The following is an 18,625-nucleotide window of genomic DNA, read 5'->3' on the forward strand; positions in this document are numbered from 1 at the left end:
AAATATCACAAGCACACATGCTCCACTATGTTCATAGCAACATTATATGTTATAGACAGAAAATGTAAGCAACCCAGATGTCTCTCAAATGAAGAATGGCTATAGAAAATGTGATTCATTTATACAATGAAATACTACTCAGCTATTAAAAACAAGGATATCATTTTGCAGGCAAATGAATGGAACTAGAAAATCATCCTGACTGAGGTAACACAGAACCAAAAAAATTCATGATATGTACTCACTGATAAATGGATATTAGCCAAAAAGTACAGAATACCCATGATACATTCCATTTAGAAGAGGGAATGAAATAATCATGGGAGGCAGAAGGAGGGACCTGAGTGGGAGACAGGAGGGAGAGGGGCAAATGGGGCAAAATTAGGTATGGGAGGGGGAGATAGGAGAGGAGTTCAGAGGGCCATGACAATGAATGGAAGTATGTAGCTGCTGGGAATCAGGGAATCTCTAGAAAGTCCTAGAGTCCTGGGATTGGGGAGGCTCCCGGGACTCAATGTGGATACCTTATTTGAAATGCCCAACAGTGAGGAGATGGAATCTGAAGAGACCACCACCAATAGCTATACAGAGCCCCTAGAGGAGGAATGGGGACACCAACATGCCTTCAAATATTTCTACCCCAAATTGTTTCTGCCTAAAAGAAATGTAGGGACAAAAGTGGAGCAGAGACTGAACAAATGGCTGACCACTAATCGGCCCAAATTGGGACCCATCTCATGGGGGCTGGGTGCCAAAACCTGATCCTATTACTGATGCTATGTTGTGCATGCAGACAGAAGCTTGAAATACTCAAGATACAATTCACAAACCACATGAAACTCAAGAAAAAGGAAGACCAAAGTGTGGATACTTCGATCCTTCCTAGAAGTGGGAACAAAATACCCATGGAAGGAGTTACAGATATAAAGTGTGGACTAGAGACTGAAGGAATGACCATCCAGACTGTGCCACCTGGGGATCCATCCAAACCCAGACACTATTGTAGATGCCAACAAGTGCTTGCTGGCAGGAGCCTGGTATAGCTGTCCCCTGAGAGGCTCTGCCAGTGCCTGTCAAATACAGAAGTGGATGCTCACAGCTATCCATTGGACTGAGTACAGGGTCCCCATTGAAGGAGCTGGAGAAAGGACCAAAGGAGTTGAAGGGGTTTACAGCTCCATAGGAGGAACAACAATATGAACTAAGCAGTATTCACAGAGCTCCCAGGGACTAAACCAACAACTAAAGAGTACACATGGTGGGACTCATGGCTCCAGCTACATATGCAGCAGAGGATGGCCTAGTCGGTTATCAATGGGAGAAGAGGCCTTTCGTCCTGTGAAGGCTCCATGCTCCAGTGTAGGGGAATGCCAGGGACAGGAAGTGGGAGTGGGTGGGTTGGTGAGCAGGGGGAGAGGGAAGGGGTTAAGGGGAAGGGGTTTTCAGAGGGGAAACCAGGAAAGGGGATAACATTTGAAATGTAATTGGAGAAACTATCTAATAAAATAAAAAAAAAAAAAAGAAAGAAGAACTGCCAGTGCAATATTTAACATTATTAACAATGAATAGTCAGTACTGTCATTTTTTTCTGGTTTTGTGTATCCTTTTTTGTTCCCACCTTTCTTGTTCATTTTTGTGCCTTGGTGATTTCTTTGTACAAATAGAGTTAGATTCCTCATTCACCTCCATATTTTAGCACTATTTTGCACATTTTTTGAGGTTTTGTGCATTTGTATATTGGTAGTCATCCTTCAATTTCTATAAACTGCTCCCTTGGGCATCTCTTGTAGAGCTGATAAAATGCTGACAAATTTCTTGAGTTTTTGTTTTCTTTAGGAAAGTTTTCACTTCTCTTTAATCCTTGGGGGATAGCTTTTCTGGGTATATTTTGATTGAAAAATTATTCTTTACAGCTTTGAGTATATAATGCCATCCTCCTCTTGTCTGTAAAATAACTACTGATAAATCTGCTGTTATTCTGATGGGACTTATTTTTACATGACTTGCTGCTTTTCTTTTGCTGCTTTAAGAAAGAACTGTTTATTTATTTACTTGCTTACAAAAACACAATTAACACACATACATACACACATACACACACATACACATGCACACTTATATTCATATATACACATACTTTCACGTGCACGTGCGTAAGCACAAATACACACACATATACACACACACAAATGCACATGCGTGCACACACACACACACACACACACACCAAACGGTGCTGGGAAGTATATTTATAGACTCATGTATGATATGCCAAGGCTCTGTTACTGATCTTTAGAGCCAGACTTCTTTAATTTATGGAATTTAGTTTTTCTAATTTTCACAGTTTGACTGTAGCATAGTTTATTACAGAGAAACACACAAAGACTTTCTAGCCAGCCACCTTCCAATCTGTTCTTTTATTTTATTTTTACATCAAAATTTACGTAAATTACTTTATATATTCTACCTGTTTCCATCATGCCCTTGTAAATGCTTCTGTTTAGCTATAAAAATGGGCTCTGATTTCTTTCCAGTCTTCAGCACAGTTCATGGCACTTTCCTGAAAGAACTTTATCATTTGGCTTATATGCTAACATACTACCTTTGTTCATCTTTAATTTGCCTGATGTTTCTTTGTATTCACTGTTTTCCTTCCTGAACTCTGAAGTATCACCTTGTTCCCAAGCACCATCTCTTTTTTTTTCCTTTTTATCTTAACTCTTCTAGTAATCCTTGGCTCTCAATGCTAATAATTTTCAAGTTTGTCTTTTCTCCTGAGTTCTGGTCTTAGGCTGGCTTGTTGCATTATCTTTATAACTAGTTTCCTTTTGTTTTTCTTCAGAAAAACCTGGGGGATCTTTTAAAAATATATTTACTTGCTTATAAAAATTTTGGTTAATATTCAGGGTGAGGTGATTCACATGGCCTCATAAGGTCTTAGGCAGCTGAAATATTAAATGTGTTTCAGTTATTTTCAGGCACCACTCTCACATCTTTGGACCATTTAGATATGTGTTCCTTGGGTTCATATCCAAAGACCTCAGCACAGATGTCTGCTTCTTATGACTAATCACTTTGCTCAAATCTTATCCCTTCTGACAGTTTTATTCTCTCTCAGAGATTCTGGCAGTTCTACGCCTTCTAACAGCTTTTATTTCCTGTTAACAATTCTCAGTTGAATTATTGTAGCCTTGCACCTTCTTTCCACATCACTTGATTTTTATTTTTTCAAAGCACTTAAAACTTTATGGAATTATCTATGCATTTGTTTTCTTGTTCCTTGTCTCCTCTGTTTAAGTGGAATACATGGTCTGAGTATATATACTTCTTTCATTTCCTCTCCATCCTCATGTTGTCTTCCACATACGTGGTAGGATTGCTTGAGTCATCTAAGTGGTCTTTTTATTTGCATAAAACAAGATATATCAGAAAATATCTTCTGTTGTTATCTTTGGAAAATTAGTTGGTTCCCAGAGGTAGAAAGTAGGTTGCTGAAGACACTATGAACTACAGACACAGGACCTCCCTGAGGACAGGCTTTCATGGTACAAGAAGGCACCATGAAGCTTCCATAAGAGGGACACACCCAATAGTATTACTTAGCTATGTCATCTATGAACCACAACAATGAGCAGTACAGCATGGCAATTCTAAGGGTGCAGTAGTGGGATGCATATCGTGGCAATATATCCAATAGCTTTCTAATTGAACTTAATACCCACATAATAAAAGTGAATCATGCCTGGTACGGGAGTCTAGCCAGTTATCCAGGGCTAATGAAGAATGCTACTTTATTAAACCACCATACTCTGTATCTACATTGTAAATATTTGCACTTATACCCACAGATTAAGCATATTCCTCAGCCCTCCTCATGGAAACTTCTCTTTGGAACAGGCAGATACCACTGTAGAAACCACAACCAATCTAAATACATAGTTCTGGAGCCCAGTTCTCGTGGACAGTGCAATTGCCACACTTAAGGCTCAGATATCATTTCAAAAGAGGGGCAGACAGGGCCAAGAAGTGGGAGTGGGTGGTTGGGGAGTGGCAGGGGGAGGGTCTGGGGGACTTTTGGGATAGCATTTGAAATGTAAATGAAGAAAATACCTAATTAAAAAAATAAATTAAAAAAAAAGATACAAGGTCCAAAAGTTAAAAGCAACAAGATTATAGTTAATGGTCCAAGCAGTGCAGAAATTAAAGTTGTAAGCCATGGGGAAGTTGAGAACCAGGATTCAAACCATCCCTGATTCTGTCCTTTTTCTCTTTTCCTTTTGATGAGTCTTCTCGAACTTTAGCGATTGAGTCTTTTACTATTCCTGAATGATCGATGTAAAAGTAACATTCTTCATGGAGGGCTGTACATAGTCCTCCTTGTTGAAGGAATAAAAGATCAAGTCCTCTCCTGTTTTGAAGGACTACCTCAGACAAGGAGGTTAGAGAGTCTTGTAAATGGGAAATAGAGGTTTCTATCTTTTCTATATCTGTTTCTATTGCCATTCTAAGAAGCTCATAATTTTTTCCATGCAAATCCAAAGCAGAAGCACCAGTAGCTGCTCCTCCCACACTCAGAGACTTCCTTAGCATCAAACTTTTAAATTTAAAATAAAAAGCATGATTAAAAAAACAAAACAAAACAAAAGAGGGGCAGAAAGATTGTAAGAGCTAGAGAAACAGTGAGTTTGCAGTGATTTTTGGGTCTCCTAGGGATTTCAGAAGCTACATCCAAAAAGTATCATCCTATGATTGCTGAAAAAGTGATGACAACAGACATGCCAAAGTGAATGAAGAAAAGTCTATGTGTCTTCATCTCTAGGCGAAGAACTACAGGCAACAAAGAATGTGGAATGGTGGAGAAATATCCTTCCCCAAGGAATAACAAACAAATTGGCATATACACAGACATATACACAGGTTTCACTGTACAAATTGAACAGTTTGCATTCAAGAGCTCAGGAATATGTGTGTGTATATAACAACAATTATTAAAAAGAAAGAGATCCTGAATTTGAAAGAAATAAAGGGGGCAGGTAATATGGCTTTGAGGAAGAAAGGGAAGAGAAAATGACCTAACTATATTATAATTTACCCAAAAGAAGAAATAGGTAATAAAGCATCTGTCACTAAAATAGAGAAAAAGAAAATTGGTTATGTATTTTCTGGCATTATAGATTCTGACTATTTTAAAAGTTTTGACCTTTCTCCTTTGAAGACTTCTTAGACTTAAGTGATTGTGGTCTTCTACAGTTTCAAATGTATCTTTCTGTATCTTTTTTTGCTTTTGCTTATCTCATTTAGTGTTCAGTTACCAAAAACACCTACAGAACTACTTTTCTCATATTCATGTTGTGAAGTCTGATGCCTTGATAGCAGTTTTGATTTTAGTAACATAATCTGGATTCCTATGATTTGAGGGAAAATCTTAGATAATTTTTCAATATTTTGTTGGATAGATGAAAAGGTTTTTTTTCCTGACACATTTATATTCTTGCCACTTATAAAAAGTAATTTCTAAATATTTAGATATTTGAAAAGATAAAGAATTTTCCGTCACCTGTAGACTTTTTAAAAAGAATAGAGCGTTTCCTGCTTCATTCACTATGGATGATTTTTAAATGACACTTTCACATCAAACACCAAGGAAGCAATACACTGCATTTCTCCATTTAAAAGACACCGTTTATCTATACCAGCCTTAGTTCCTTTTTTTTTTTTTTGTTTTTTGTTTTTTGTTTTTTGAGACAGGGTTTCTCTGTATAGCCCTGGCTGTCCTGGAACTCACTTTGTAGACCAGGCTGGCCTCGAACTCAGAAATCTGCCTGCCTCTGCCTCCCGAGTGCTGGGATTAAAGGCTTGCACCACCACGCCCGGCCAGCCTTAGTTCTTAAATAATTTATTGTATTTAAACTACTGCCATTCAACCTTTTATGTAGCCTTAGGAAAGGCTTTTGCTCAAATGATATCATTTTTGGAATTCCATTTGTGTTGCTTTAAAAATTGGTGTAATCACTATTTTCTATCTTTCCATAGTCTACCATAAATGATGATTCTTTCATTATTTTTAAAGAACTTTTAGATTTTAGAAAATAACTTTTGTTTCCTGTGAAATTTATGTGTGATAGGTCCATAAGCACGCTGCCTAATAACTAAACAGGCTTAGTATCTACTCCCTAAGTGAAAATGCACACATTGTTTTTCAAAAGTATCTTCAATGCTTTGAAAACTTGTTTGCCAGCAGTATATCATCCTATAACATCTGGAATGTATCTAGGTTACAAATATTCTTTTTTTTAAAAAATTTATTTTATTGGTATTTTTTTATTTACATTTCAAATGTTATCCACCTTCCTAGTTAAAACCCCTATCCTCTCCCCATCCCTCCTGTTTCTCTGAGGGCGCTCCCTACCTACCTCATTGCCCTAGCATTCCTCTATGCTAGGGTTACAAACATTTTTAATTGTGAATTAACATCTGATTTTGACATAGATCTGTCAACTTGGATTTTTTTCTACTCTTCTTCCTCATCCTCCTCATCCTTCTTTACCATCTACCCCTTTCTTTTCCTCCTCCTTCTCCTCCTCCTCTCCCTTCACCTCTTCTTTTTCCTCTTCCCCCTCTTCCTCTCCTCCCCTCATTTTCTCCTTTTCTTTTTTCTTCTTCCTTGTTTTTCTTTATTAAGAACAGTGTGATGCTTTCTTGCCCTCACCTTTTTTGTAAACTTTGCTTATTCTTATGATACTATATCTCTAAATTACCGAATCTAGCTAAGCAAGTGCCCAATTGATATTTATATCAAATGATTAACTCTATTTAGTCCATCTATTTTGTCAGGTTTTCATCACTGGCACATACATTGACATAATAAATATAGTTTGATATATTTCTCCTTCCTTACTAATATTTATCTTTCATTGAACAATAGTACATGCCTACTAGGTACAAATGACACTTTTAGTCTCTCAGTGGAATGTGAAATACATAAACAACATCTATTCTTTAAAGAGTTTCACAATTTTTTGAGCAAGTGCCTTTGGAAATAAATTCATTACCCCAACTAGTTATAATTAAAAGAGGAATAATTAATGTACTAACAAAATAGAACAGAAGAATATTTCTAAATCATTTCATAAAAAGGTGGAACTTGAATTTTAATTTTTAAGGGTGTGCAGGATTGGGTGAGAACAAAATGGACAATGAGCAAAAGCCTGTAGCAGGAGAGTTACTGATGTGTAAGTAAGAGATGGAACAGTTGCCACATTGGTGTAAGTTGTGTCTCATAAGCAACTTATCTAGAGATAAATTTCAGAAAACAAATTGGGTTAGGGTATCGTGGATCCTGAATACTAAGAGTTTGGTCTTTTGGTAGAAAAAAGAGGAAAAAATAATTGTACTCACAGAAGTGTACATTATTACTAATAAGAGGAAATGGCAATTAGTTTTGCACTCAAGGGGTTCCATGCATTGAACTATGCCTTTTATGTTCAACCTGTACAATAGTGCTGAATAGAGAGATGATATTATTATCACTTTACAAAAGAGATGTCTGTAACTCTGAAAGTGAGATTAACCCGGCAATGCTGTGAACATGTGTTAGAGCTGATATTAAAACTGTTTGGGAAAGAATCAATACAACTGACCTAACAGGCAAGTTTCTTTTCTTCCATTTAAGTGACCCAAATTTTAGTGCAAAGATTCATGACCATGCTGGTAAGTTATGTCAGAGAACTATGAATAACACTTGGTAAGTAAAAGGCATAGCTCAACCTTTTCAAATGAATGAAAGAAAGAAATTATGACACACACATTTTCAATGGAGTGGCTTATAACTCAAGATAGGTGATTAGGTGGTACCCCAGATCTGGAGATGTAGAACATGAGGAGCAGAGCCTCAGAGTCTGAGTTAGAGGGACTAAGGAACTCAAATAGAAAAAGCCAGGAGTCTAAATTTCAACTCTCCCACCATTGCCTTGTGAGTCAGAAATAACAGATGTTGTATTAAAGAATGTTCCTGAGGCTTTGAGAGTAGGTAGTGTCCTAGGAACATAGAGGTCCCCAGAAGTGACAGGATGTACTGTCTAGAATAACCCTGCGCACCCACTAATTTAAGTACCATAATACTACAGCTATCTCTTGTTCACAGTCAGGAGATCTGAACAATTCATTATTCACGGAGAGCCTCACATGGGAAAGTCCCTAATAAAGAGGTAAGTTCATAAATAAAAATTAGCAGATAGTTAATAGGGATGATAACACTATGAGAAAGGAACTAAGTTCAGTGGCATTTTGAGTTCCCTCTACTTTTTAAAACTTGTCTTCTTGTTATTATCATTTTCTACCATCTACCATTTTTTGTTCCAAATATAATAGGCAGTTATCCTGAGTACCCCTCATTCTTTATATTAACTGCATTGAGCTTCTAAAGTTATGTTTTCACCTACATAGTTATGACTTTTCCTTTGTATTGCTTAGACTCCGATGTTGGCGCCATTATACCTGTACCGAACCACTGGAATTAAAGACTGAAGAGCTTCACACAGTTTTAGAATGAGGCTCGAATGGTTGTTAGTTTTGACAGCACTTAGAACAGCAACTTTAAAAAAAATAGTTTCCAAGCACTAACTTTAGCAAGTTATGGGAAGGCAGTATATTTCAGTATGTGTTACTATTTCAGCATATTCCCAATGGGTTTTATACATATACTTGTGAAGAATAGAGACCCACAGTGACTAATCTTGTTTTAATTAACACCAAAGAAAATAACAGTGGTTGGCATGACAAACTATTTTCAGGTTTTCCTTTTTTAACTGTGTCAGTTGCCATTTAGAAGGCAGCGAGCAGAGCCACACTTGTCATCTGGTACCCCTCCCCCACAGCTATGAACGTGAAACAGGCCACTCATTAAAAGATGACGTGAACATCATACTCACATTTTGTAGCCATCAGACTTTCCAAAGATTGGGCCCATTTTAAAACTTCATCCAAAGTAAGGCTTTGAAAAGAAACAAAAGCACTGATTGGGCTAAATAACTATCAAAGTTTTGCTGAACGAAATAAACTTAGGCTATATTGAGAAGAATATCATTTACATTGCTCATTATCCTTTGACCTTTTATGTTTTACTTTTCACTGAATTTTAAACTGTTAAAACTATAAGAGGTATATACTTGAGATTATAAAATAAATATTAAAGATAGTTGTATAATCTCATTTCCTATTTCCTGTCAGAATTGTGATAGATGTAGCTTTTGTTATATATATGTTTGTGTTTTCAACCAAGAAATTATATTTTCCATGCCTAGTTTCCATGTCTATGTTCTCCTTGTACCCATTTTATATGTGATTACCATGATCTTAGTCTTTAACTTATAATTACAAATTAATCATACATAGAACATCTTGGTGACAGTGTGAAATTCTACAAGGGGCCTTTCAGAACTTATTTAGTTAATCTAAACAATTCAGAGTACTTTTTATTTTTCCCCCATGAAAACTACATGTGGTCAGACTTATATGGCAGCTTCTTATTTGATGTGTAGGTACTTAGGTATTGAATTTTGAAGGTCAGATGACATTGGACCTAACAGAATGAACAAAGCTGTCCTTGAAGGTGTTGGCTTGAATGCTTCATTTCAGTTTCTGTTGGTAAGATTCATGAGGTGACTGGTAAGGGATCTTGCTTTCTTACATGAAATAACTTTATTTTCCAATATCTGGATCTCGAATATAATCATCAGCATCCAGCTCCTTCCTGTGTGTCATCTCACCTTTTGCACTGGTATAAGAAAACTGAAGATACCACCTAGGCCTCCTTGCTGCATGGTAGAGTCAGCCTGAATGTTGATTCTTTAAGACTGAGTGTCAGCATTAACTGGTTATGAACATAACAAAAGCTTAAAGAAGTTAAGTGGTCCAGAACCTGGAACAATATTAGTCCTGTAGCAACTCTGATGGTCCTGCCAGCTCCACAGTGACTTTCACATCAGCTTCTAGGCTGAACAGTGCACTGTGCCGAGTGCTCTCAAAAACATTTGCATGAAATGGTTTCTGACTCATTGTCCTTTTCACTCACTAGAACTTCAGAGGAATAAGCTAAAACAGTGCTGTCAATTGATTGAAGCGGGAAGTGGGAGGCAGGTTTCTTGCATACTTTTCTATCTCACAGATTTCCTTGTAGAGGAAAGACTTAAAATCTCCAGTGAGGGGACAAAATATCATTGTGTTGGGAAAAGATTGTGAAGAGAATGTCTTTGCCTGTGAGATTTATGGGTCTTACAGATGCAGACCATGGTTGGAGAAATTACCCTTGCTTGTTTTCTGTGTCATAGATTTTGTGCAGGCTCATGATGAAGATGATTTCCTCAGATTATTTAAAGGTTATTTTAAGTACTTTTGCCAATCAACCTGAGTTTTCTGATTTGAGTTCTCTGGTTTCGTGCCTTTTCTTTTTCTGGGTAGAAGAGGCAGCAAAAAGCAATCGACATGGGGGCTTTATGAAACTTGGCATTGATACTTAGAGTCTGAGGGTTGGGGGACTACAATCCTGATGCAGGACTTAATACATCTCTACACCTTAGTTTTGTTATTATCTCTACATCTGACAGAGTTATTTTTTATTAGATACTTTCTTTATTTACATTTCAAATGTTATCCCCTTTCCTGGTTTCCCCTCCGAAAACCCCCTATCCCCTACCCCCTACCCCTGCTTACAAATCCACCCACTCCTGCTTCCTGGCCCTGGCTCTCCCCTATACTGGGGCATAGAACCTTCACAGGACCAAGGGCCTCTCCTCCCATTGATGACTGACTAGGCCATCCTCTGCTACATTTGAAGCTGGAGCAATGAGTCCCACCATGTGTTTTCTTTTGTTGGTGATTTAGTCCCAGGGAGCTCTTGGGGGTACAAGTTAGTTCATATGTTGCTCCTCCTATGGGGCTGCAAACCCCTTCAGCTCCTTGGGTCCTTCCTTTCTCTAGCTCCTTCATTGGGGACCCTGTGCTCAGTCCAATGGATGGCTGTGAGCATCCACTTCTGTATTCATCAGGCACTGGCAGAGCCTCCCAGGAGACAGTTATATCAGACTCCCTGACAGAGTTATTATGATTAATATCATAATTATCAGTTATTATTATTAATATCAAATGACATTAAGCAGCCTTATAAATATGAATTCTCTCTTCCTGAACTCCTTCTTCCTGTTGAAGATATACAAGGCAGAGAAGAAGAAACCCAAATTCTGATTATAATAGGCCTTAGGGATAACAAATAGAAGACAGTTATTTTCAGTCATTCAGTTATATCTTTCTCCATGGGTATGCACGCATGGTTCCCAAACCTTCAACTGGTCACTAGAATTTTGAGCACTGGGGTTTATCACCCACCACTACATCTACCTTTCTTCACCAAGCCATAGTTTATGACCTTTTGAGATTGTCCTTACTTTACTGGGAGGTCAGACGGGTCAAGAGTTCTGATCCACAAGGATGTGTTCAGAACTGAGGCCTTCAGTGTGACCTAGGTTAGTTTAACAGGGTCAATCTACAATCTGTTAATTCTTTGTGATAATCCCAACTGTGGACTATCCTTTAATTACCCTTTACATTTTAATCTACCAGGTCACAGTGAAATGGGAGGAAGGCTGGATCTTTACAATAAAATGTATCCCAGATCAGGAGGCTTAGGCAGTAAGATCACAAGGCTGGGATGGCCTGGCCTGTAAGGACAGACACTGTAAAAAGCAAGGAAACAAGCAAATAATAAATTTGCCTGCATTCAGAGAAGATCAAGAACTTGATAGGCTTCCATTCCCATCAACCCCAGGAAGGAATGAAGATTTCTGCTGCGTCTTACGAGGGGTTTAATTATGAGAATGTGTTACATTTAAAAAAAACCTTTAATAAAAATACCACAAGACTGTATTGTAAAGAATGTTTGTGCTCCAGTAAGGGGAATGTCAGGGCCAGAAAGCGGAGTAGGTGGGTTGGAGAACAGGGTATAGGGAACTTTCAGGATAGCATTTGAAATGTAAATGAAGAAAATATTTAATAAAAACCTTTGTAACATATCTCTAAAGCATTAAAGTTACCAAAATTTCAGGTGTACACTATGAATATGGAAATCGTGACACATGATTGCTTCTCTGATGGAGTTTCTCATGTGTAAATGAAAATTTTATTTTCTCAGAAATATATATTTAGAGCAAAATATATTAAAGAAGATATGTACCTATTTATCATGTGACTAAGAATTCTTTTAAGTGTCCATGACATTTAAAAGCTACTTACTTTGAAGGGAGCCTCTTAGATTCATCTCTGCATAGCTTACAAATCCAACAGATATGACTACTCATTTTTTCTAAAAAAAAAATAGTATATAGGTATATAATTTAGTCATATAAAATGATTTCTTGAGAGAGTCAATTTTCAAAGAACATATAAAGTCATAAATCACAAAACATGAATTCTTAAAGCTACTAGATGTTACTGTGGGTCATGAAGAAAAAACAGGGGAAATGACTCACTTCATACATATTCCATAAGAATGTAAGTGATTAGGTTTCTCAGTGACTATGGAATTCCTCTTTCCCATCTACTCATTAATAACAGCTTTTCCCCCCTAAATGTAGAACTCAGAGAGCTGTATTTTAATTAGAAGTCACTGACAATGAACTCATTAACTTCTAAAGCTTCCTTTTTGGGACAATTCTTATTTTTAGAGTACTCCCTAAATATATGAAGGGAAACTTGCCTCTTTGTAATTAGTCAAATTAAATAGCGTAAGCAGCCAAATTAAAAACTCCTGAAAAATGCATTCTGAGAAGAGTAATTGCTACATATTTGGGCAGTTTTGGACATTGTAACTTTGAAATTCCGACAGAGTTGACTTAGTCTAGGCTAAGTGTATATATAGCAATGGGTGTCATGGTAGGCTTTTTAAAACTTGGGACTTTGAAAGAAACAGCTAAAAACATGCTAGGAGTAATTGAATCCATGTTTTACATAAAATCTGGAGATAGTTTAGTAGCATATATATGCTACTAATTATATATATATATATAATATATATAGGATATTGTATAGAAAATTCACCCTTGTCACACTAACAAATTCACTGGCACACACTACCAGCATACAAGATAGAGAAGTTGAGAGAGAGTCCTGCCTCTGTATCCATATATATATATATATATATATATATATATATATATATATATATATACCTGACAATGAACTCATCAACTTCTAAAGCTTCCTTTTTGGGACAATTCTTATTTTTAGAGTGCTCCCTAAATATATGAAGGAAAACTTGCCTCTTTATTTGAAGTTATATGAAGTAAACACAGGATCAATAGTGTCTATGACTTTATTGACTCATTCAAAGTGTCTTGAACTCCTGTTCTCTGCCAAGCTTTCAATGGCAGTGAGTGATCTATATAGACCTACCTCACTTCTCCTCTTCCTGTCCTTATGGGCAAGATAAAAAACATGGGATTTTCTTAGAGGGGCTGTATATCTGCAGGAGGAGAACTGAGTCAGAGTTAAGAATAGTCAGTGAAGCCATCTAAGCAGGAGCCAATGAGATATGCTGACATGGAGAATGGAGGTGGGCTTGCTTAGGTAAAGGTTAGGAGGTAATGGTTAGTTGAATGCAGGAAAGGAAGATGCTGCCAGATCTGTTAGAATGCCATTCATGAGCAACGTGGATCAGATTAGGCAGCAACAAGGTGGAGAAAGTAGTAAGAATGGAGTGCCAATCCCTTCATCCCCATCTGTTGTGGAAGCTGTTAAAGAATGATACAGCAGGGATACAGAGGCAGGACTCTCTCTCAACTTCTTTATCTTGTATGCTGGTAGTGTGTGCCAGTGAATTTGTTAGTGTGACAAGGGTGAATTTTCTAAACAATATCCATGGTTAGAATACATGAGAGAAGTGGGAAAAGTAATAGAGTAAGCATTGTGCAGCTAAATAGATGTGCATGAGGGAACACATGGGAGGAAGGAAGGCTAATTGATTAAGGTTCTTTTTATTTTAAATATAGTAACATATGTAGACAGAAAAGTTTATTATGTAGCTATGTGTATATGCAACTAGAGTTTAGATGACCTTAAATGCCGGCAAAAAAACATTGCATTTTAAAGTGTGGCTAATAATAATTTACCAAAGTTTTAAGATATCAAAGCAGTGAAAATAGAAGTCTTTTTTATTTTTATTTTTAAATCAGACTAAAGATGATTATAATGAAATAACTTGAGGCTAAGTGAGCTGAGACATTGACTGGCTATTTATAATGATGCTTTATATAACTGGACCCTGAACTCTATTGGTGAAGCTGAGTTTCTATACCTAGTGTCTCTTGTTTATTCTTGAACATTCTCACTGTTAATGCAACTACTCATCCTTGTCTCCTACAAGGACTCAGTATTTCTTCTTCAATAATTGATTTTGTTTCATTGTCTTTTCAGTCCAACTACTAGAGCCATGTGTACATATTTTCATATTTTTATGATCTCTGTAGCACTAATATATATCTGTTGTAGATTATAATATTCTTAATAGATAATAATGGAATCAGACAAAACCACAGCAGTCAGTGTGCAATAGTCACTGAGGTCAGATGCACAGTGGAGGTACTTTGTGAATTCACTAGGCTTTAGGGGTTTCCCAGAGCCCCTGAGAATGGTATATTCAGATAGCTCAGAGTTCTGAAACTAGAATAACACATGCTTGAATTGAGGCTTTTCTTAGCTGTGTGCCATTGGGCGTATTAATTTACCTCTCAGATTATCTATTTCCTTTTCTCTGAAGTGGAACAATGAAGATTAGAAAAATAGATGCATGCAAAAGGTTTCTGTTCCGGTTTATCTGACCTTTAGCTCCTTGTACTCTGTCACTTAGGAAGTGTTTCCCAAGCCTGTTTGTAGGAAGGAAGTATGCATACTATCAGACTATATTCCTTTCTCCTTTTAAAATTTCAAATCAGATGACTACTTTTCCTGACTAATATTGATCATTCTTCTACATGTGAATATACTCTCTGTAAATCCCGTTTCTTTCCTCACCCCCCCCCATTTTTTTCTGCTACCTCATTTTCTTTACTGTTTTAGAGATTAGTTCAAAGATGGAGTTGGGTAAGTCAGCTCCAGGTATTTAGAATCCTCCAGGAATACATGTCATACTGAAGGACAGAAACCACAAGATTTTGCATGGCCAGAAGTTTAAACGCTAGAGTAGAAAGGTGAGAGAGAACAGTTCCCCAAATTTGTCCTCTTGAAGATAATTGTGCAGGTTGTCTCTTCTATGTAGATGCACAGTACAAAGGGAACCAAGAGGGTGAGATCCATATAGGCACCCTTGCCAAGCTACAGGACCTCAAGAAGCTACAAGAACCCATGTGTGGTTCTAATTTTTCTAATCCCACCAAAGCTCTGTCTAGATCAACAGTACCCTGTGCTCAGTAACATGATTGAGATAGAACAATGTTCTATGCTACAAGCTGTTCATTACTTGGGCAACATTTACAGGATTGCTATATAGCTATAAATATACATACATTAAATACATATACATGCTATATAAAGTTCTAACTTATCAACTACTATTTTAAATAACTTCACATATCATTCAATATACATATGTAGCAGGTGTTTTCATATAACTTATGTGTTCCAAGTCACAATCAAAGATTTTTTAGATTACAGAATATAAGGAAAATACAATTTCATAAAATTACCAATGATTAAAATTGCAGAAAATATTTAGAATACATAGAGCACAGAAAGAATTGTGTTCTAAGATATTCTCTGGCTTTCGTCAAGCTATTACTTGATGGATATTGTCCTAACATCGCAAGTCTGTTTCCAGGTCTGCCCGGGACCTTCAGCCCTGTTTTGCACATTAAGATTTCTAGAACTAAATACCCACCCTCATGCCTGTGTGCTTTCATATTGTTTGTTATTGGATTCATGAGCGTGCACCATACTTTGCTGGAATGAAGGACAACACTTTTATATCTCACCATGTTCTCTAGATTGAAATAAAGAGGCAAGTCACAAATATTTAATTTTAAATGAAAAGGTCAGAGCGACCAATTGAGCTCACACGTTCTTCCAACCAAAACACTGGTAAAATGAGAGATAAAGAGCATACAAGACTTCAACACGAAGGGGAAGAAAACGAGTAAAGAAAAAAGGAAAAAAGAATGAAATATTTTAAAGTTGTTTTGGAAGCTTGGAAGCAGATGGAGGGTGAAGTTAAAATTCTGAGACCTCTAGAGTGAGAGGAAACACAGACTTTGGAATTTCATTTGACCAAATGAAGAACACATAACTCATAGTCTGTGGACAAAGAATTGCTAGAAGACGTATTCTCTAAATACCTCTAATTTAAAAATAAAAAGAAATCGTGGCCATTCCACATCTTACAATCTTTTGTCATTAAATCGTACATCTTCATTGTTAGTCTCCACCAAAATATGAAATGGCAGGGTCAAGTGGTCTCAAACTTACAGTAGAGGGACTTTAGTCAGTATTTTTTAAAAAAATGGTGAATTCTATTTTTTTTAAAAGAAGTATAATAAGCATTTAAATTAATGTACCCAATTCGTAAACTTAAATTGGTTTTATTGGATAAATGCAGCTAAGCACAACTTTAGTTAAATTATATTTTTCAAATTAGAGCACAAATGAAAACTAAAAGCTAACCTCAAATTCTCCTAGAACTTGCATTCTATTTTGGTAAAAGAGAGTTCCCAGGTTAGGACGACCTAAATTGATGTGATGTGACAGTAGATAAACTTACCAGGCTTCAAATCAGCAATGATCCTGTTTTTCTCATGCTGGTACAATGATATAGAAACACTCCATTAACCTAAGAAAAAATTAATGATAAAAGTAAGTGGAAGTAGAAAGATTAGTGTGAATGTACAACATTTTGCAAGGATTTCTATAAGTACTTTACCTTTGTTTTCAACCAATAACTTTTACATTATTTCATAGGTTATTATAAAATACATGAAATAAACTTTATCTGTCTCTTCATTGGTTTTTATTTTACTTTCTTATGATTGTCTTAAATACATGTTATTTTGCTGACTTTTTTTTTCTGTACTCTGTTGGTAAAATTAGTGTGTAACTTAACAACTCTTTTTTTATTTTTCAGAGCTGAGGACTGAACCCAGGGCCTTGTGCTTGCTAGGAAAGTGCTCTGCCCCTGAGTTAAATCCCCAATCTCACTACACTAACTCTTTAAGCATAGTATATTTAGGGTGAATATCATTCTTCATACTTTTTCAATATTTTCTTTGGATAACTATTTTTTTTAAAAGGAGCACATTTCATCAGTAAGACTACTAATAAATACACTGCTAATAGTATGGCGTAAATAGATTCACATGTCCTCCTGCCTTTAAATTAAGTCTTAAAGTATAATAAAGACAAATAAATCTAAAATTTTGTCTTTTAGTCCTGACAGGTAATCAATAAATTCTTTCTGTTCATATTCAAACAAACAACCATACAACATATTTCCACCCCATTCTCTTTTATATTAGTGGGTTGAATGCAGTTTAGAAAAACTTGGACTGCTTTTCATGTTAACCAACTCTTTTTTTGCAATAGTACAAAAATTCCTGTCCTTAAAATAACAGTAATTTTGTGAAGTTGTACTTAGGCACAGCATAAGGAAAGAAGACATTATATATGCCACATTTAACAGGGCTTCTGACAGACCTTACCAACATAAAACCCACTGGAATTAGCAGATCTAATAAACTGATAGAAGCAATCAGTGATTTGAATACTAAATTTTCTGATTTTTATATTATCTCTACCATACACATAAAAACCACATGAAAATAACATATTCTAAAATGAAATATATATTCTGCTGTCTTGTTTAATTTTTATAGAAAGCAATTCTTAGTTTGAGGTACAGAAAATCTAAGCCAAGAATGAAATATGTATTTACAATTTTGTTTATTTCCTGGAAAAAAATACCTTACATGCACTGCTACAGCTCAGCTACTGAAGTCAGTACCCATTAGAAATTATATCAAGACAACATTCTTCTATTTTACCAACTCTTCTACTGAATCTCATACTCACAAGTATATCCCGTGGAGCAGTCTACCAAGCTACATTTTATTTTCTCCTTGTTACGATCCTTTTGAAATCAGGCTCTGAAATTGCACGAGACACCAAGTACTTTATTTTTCCTGGCATAAAAACACGCCACTGTCTGTATAATTACCTTCTATGGCACTCCCGGTCTCTGTGCTATGAAATTCTAGTTTTACAGACACATATCTATGCAAAGAGAGGTTTTTTGAATATGGAAAGTAGTGCTGTGGCATTGCAATGCCTTGCTGATAAAAGAGGTTTTTATCTAAACTTATCAGAACATCTGACATGTCCAGATGGCTGGAAGCAGCAGCTCTGGAGAATTTTCAACTGTTGTAGTCAAAACTTCTCCTCTGAATAATTAATTTTTCCAGCTTTTGTCAATGTGCAGCCTAAAGGAAAATCCCCTTAAAAAAAAAAAGACCTGAATACAAATGAACTACCATTGCAAACACTATTATCAAGTCATGGGAACTATTGACAGCAACCTGTTCACAATAGTCAATTG

The 18,625-nt window shown here is 36.3% G+C and overlaps 1 protein-coding gene across 2 annotated transcripts in view; it reads right to left on the reverse strand.

Moving 5' to 3' along the window:
- Rgs13 (regulator of G protein signaling 13) overlaps positions 1-18,332 on the reverse strand; it is a 34,736-nt gene extending 16,404 nt beyond the window's left edge. The window contains exons 1-4 of one of the 2 annotated variants that reach the window (XM_021174586.2): positions 18,248-18,332; positions 16,799-16,867; positions 12,286-12,355; positions 8,931-8,992 (exon numbers count right to left, since the gene is read on the reverse strand). In XM_021174586.2, coding sequence (XP_021030245.1) covers positions 8,931-8,992; positions 12,286-12,350 — 127 coding nt within the window. In that variant the 5' untranslated portion in view covers positions 12,351-12,355; positions 16,799-16,867; positions 18,248-18,332. Of the gene's footprint in view, positions 1-8,930; positions 8,993-12,285; positions 12,356-16,798; positions 16,868-18,102; positions 18,188-18,247 lie in introns of those variants that run through there. The other variant, XM_021174593.3, reaches the window with a different exon arrangement.
- Between the last annotated feature and the right edge of the window lie 293 nt (positions 18,333-18,625).

Source organism: Mus caroli, unplaced genomic scaffold (genome assembly GCF_978045245.1).
Source record: "Mus caroli unplaced genomic scaffold, Mus_caroli_1 scaffold_1, whole genome shotgun sequence".
Taxonomy (NCBI): domain Eukaryota; kingdom Metazoa; phylum Chordata; class Mammalia; order Rodentia; family Muridae; genus Mus; species Mus caroli.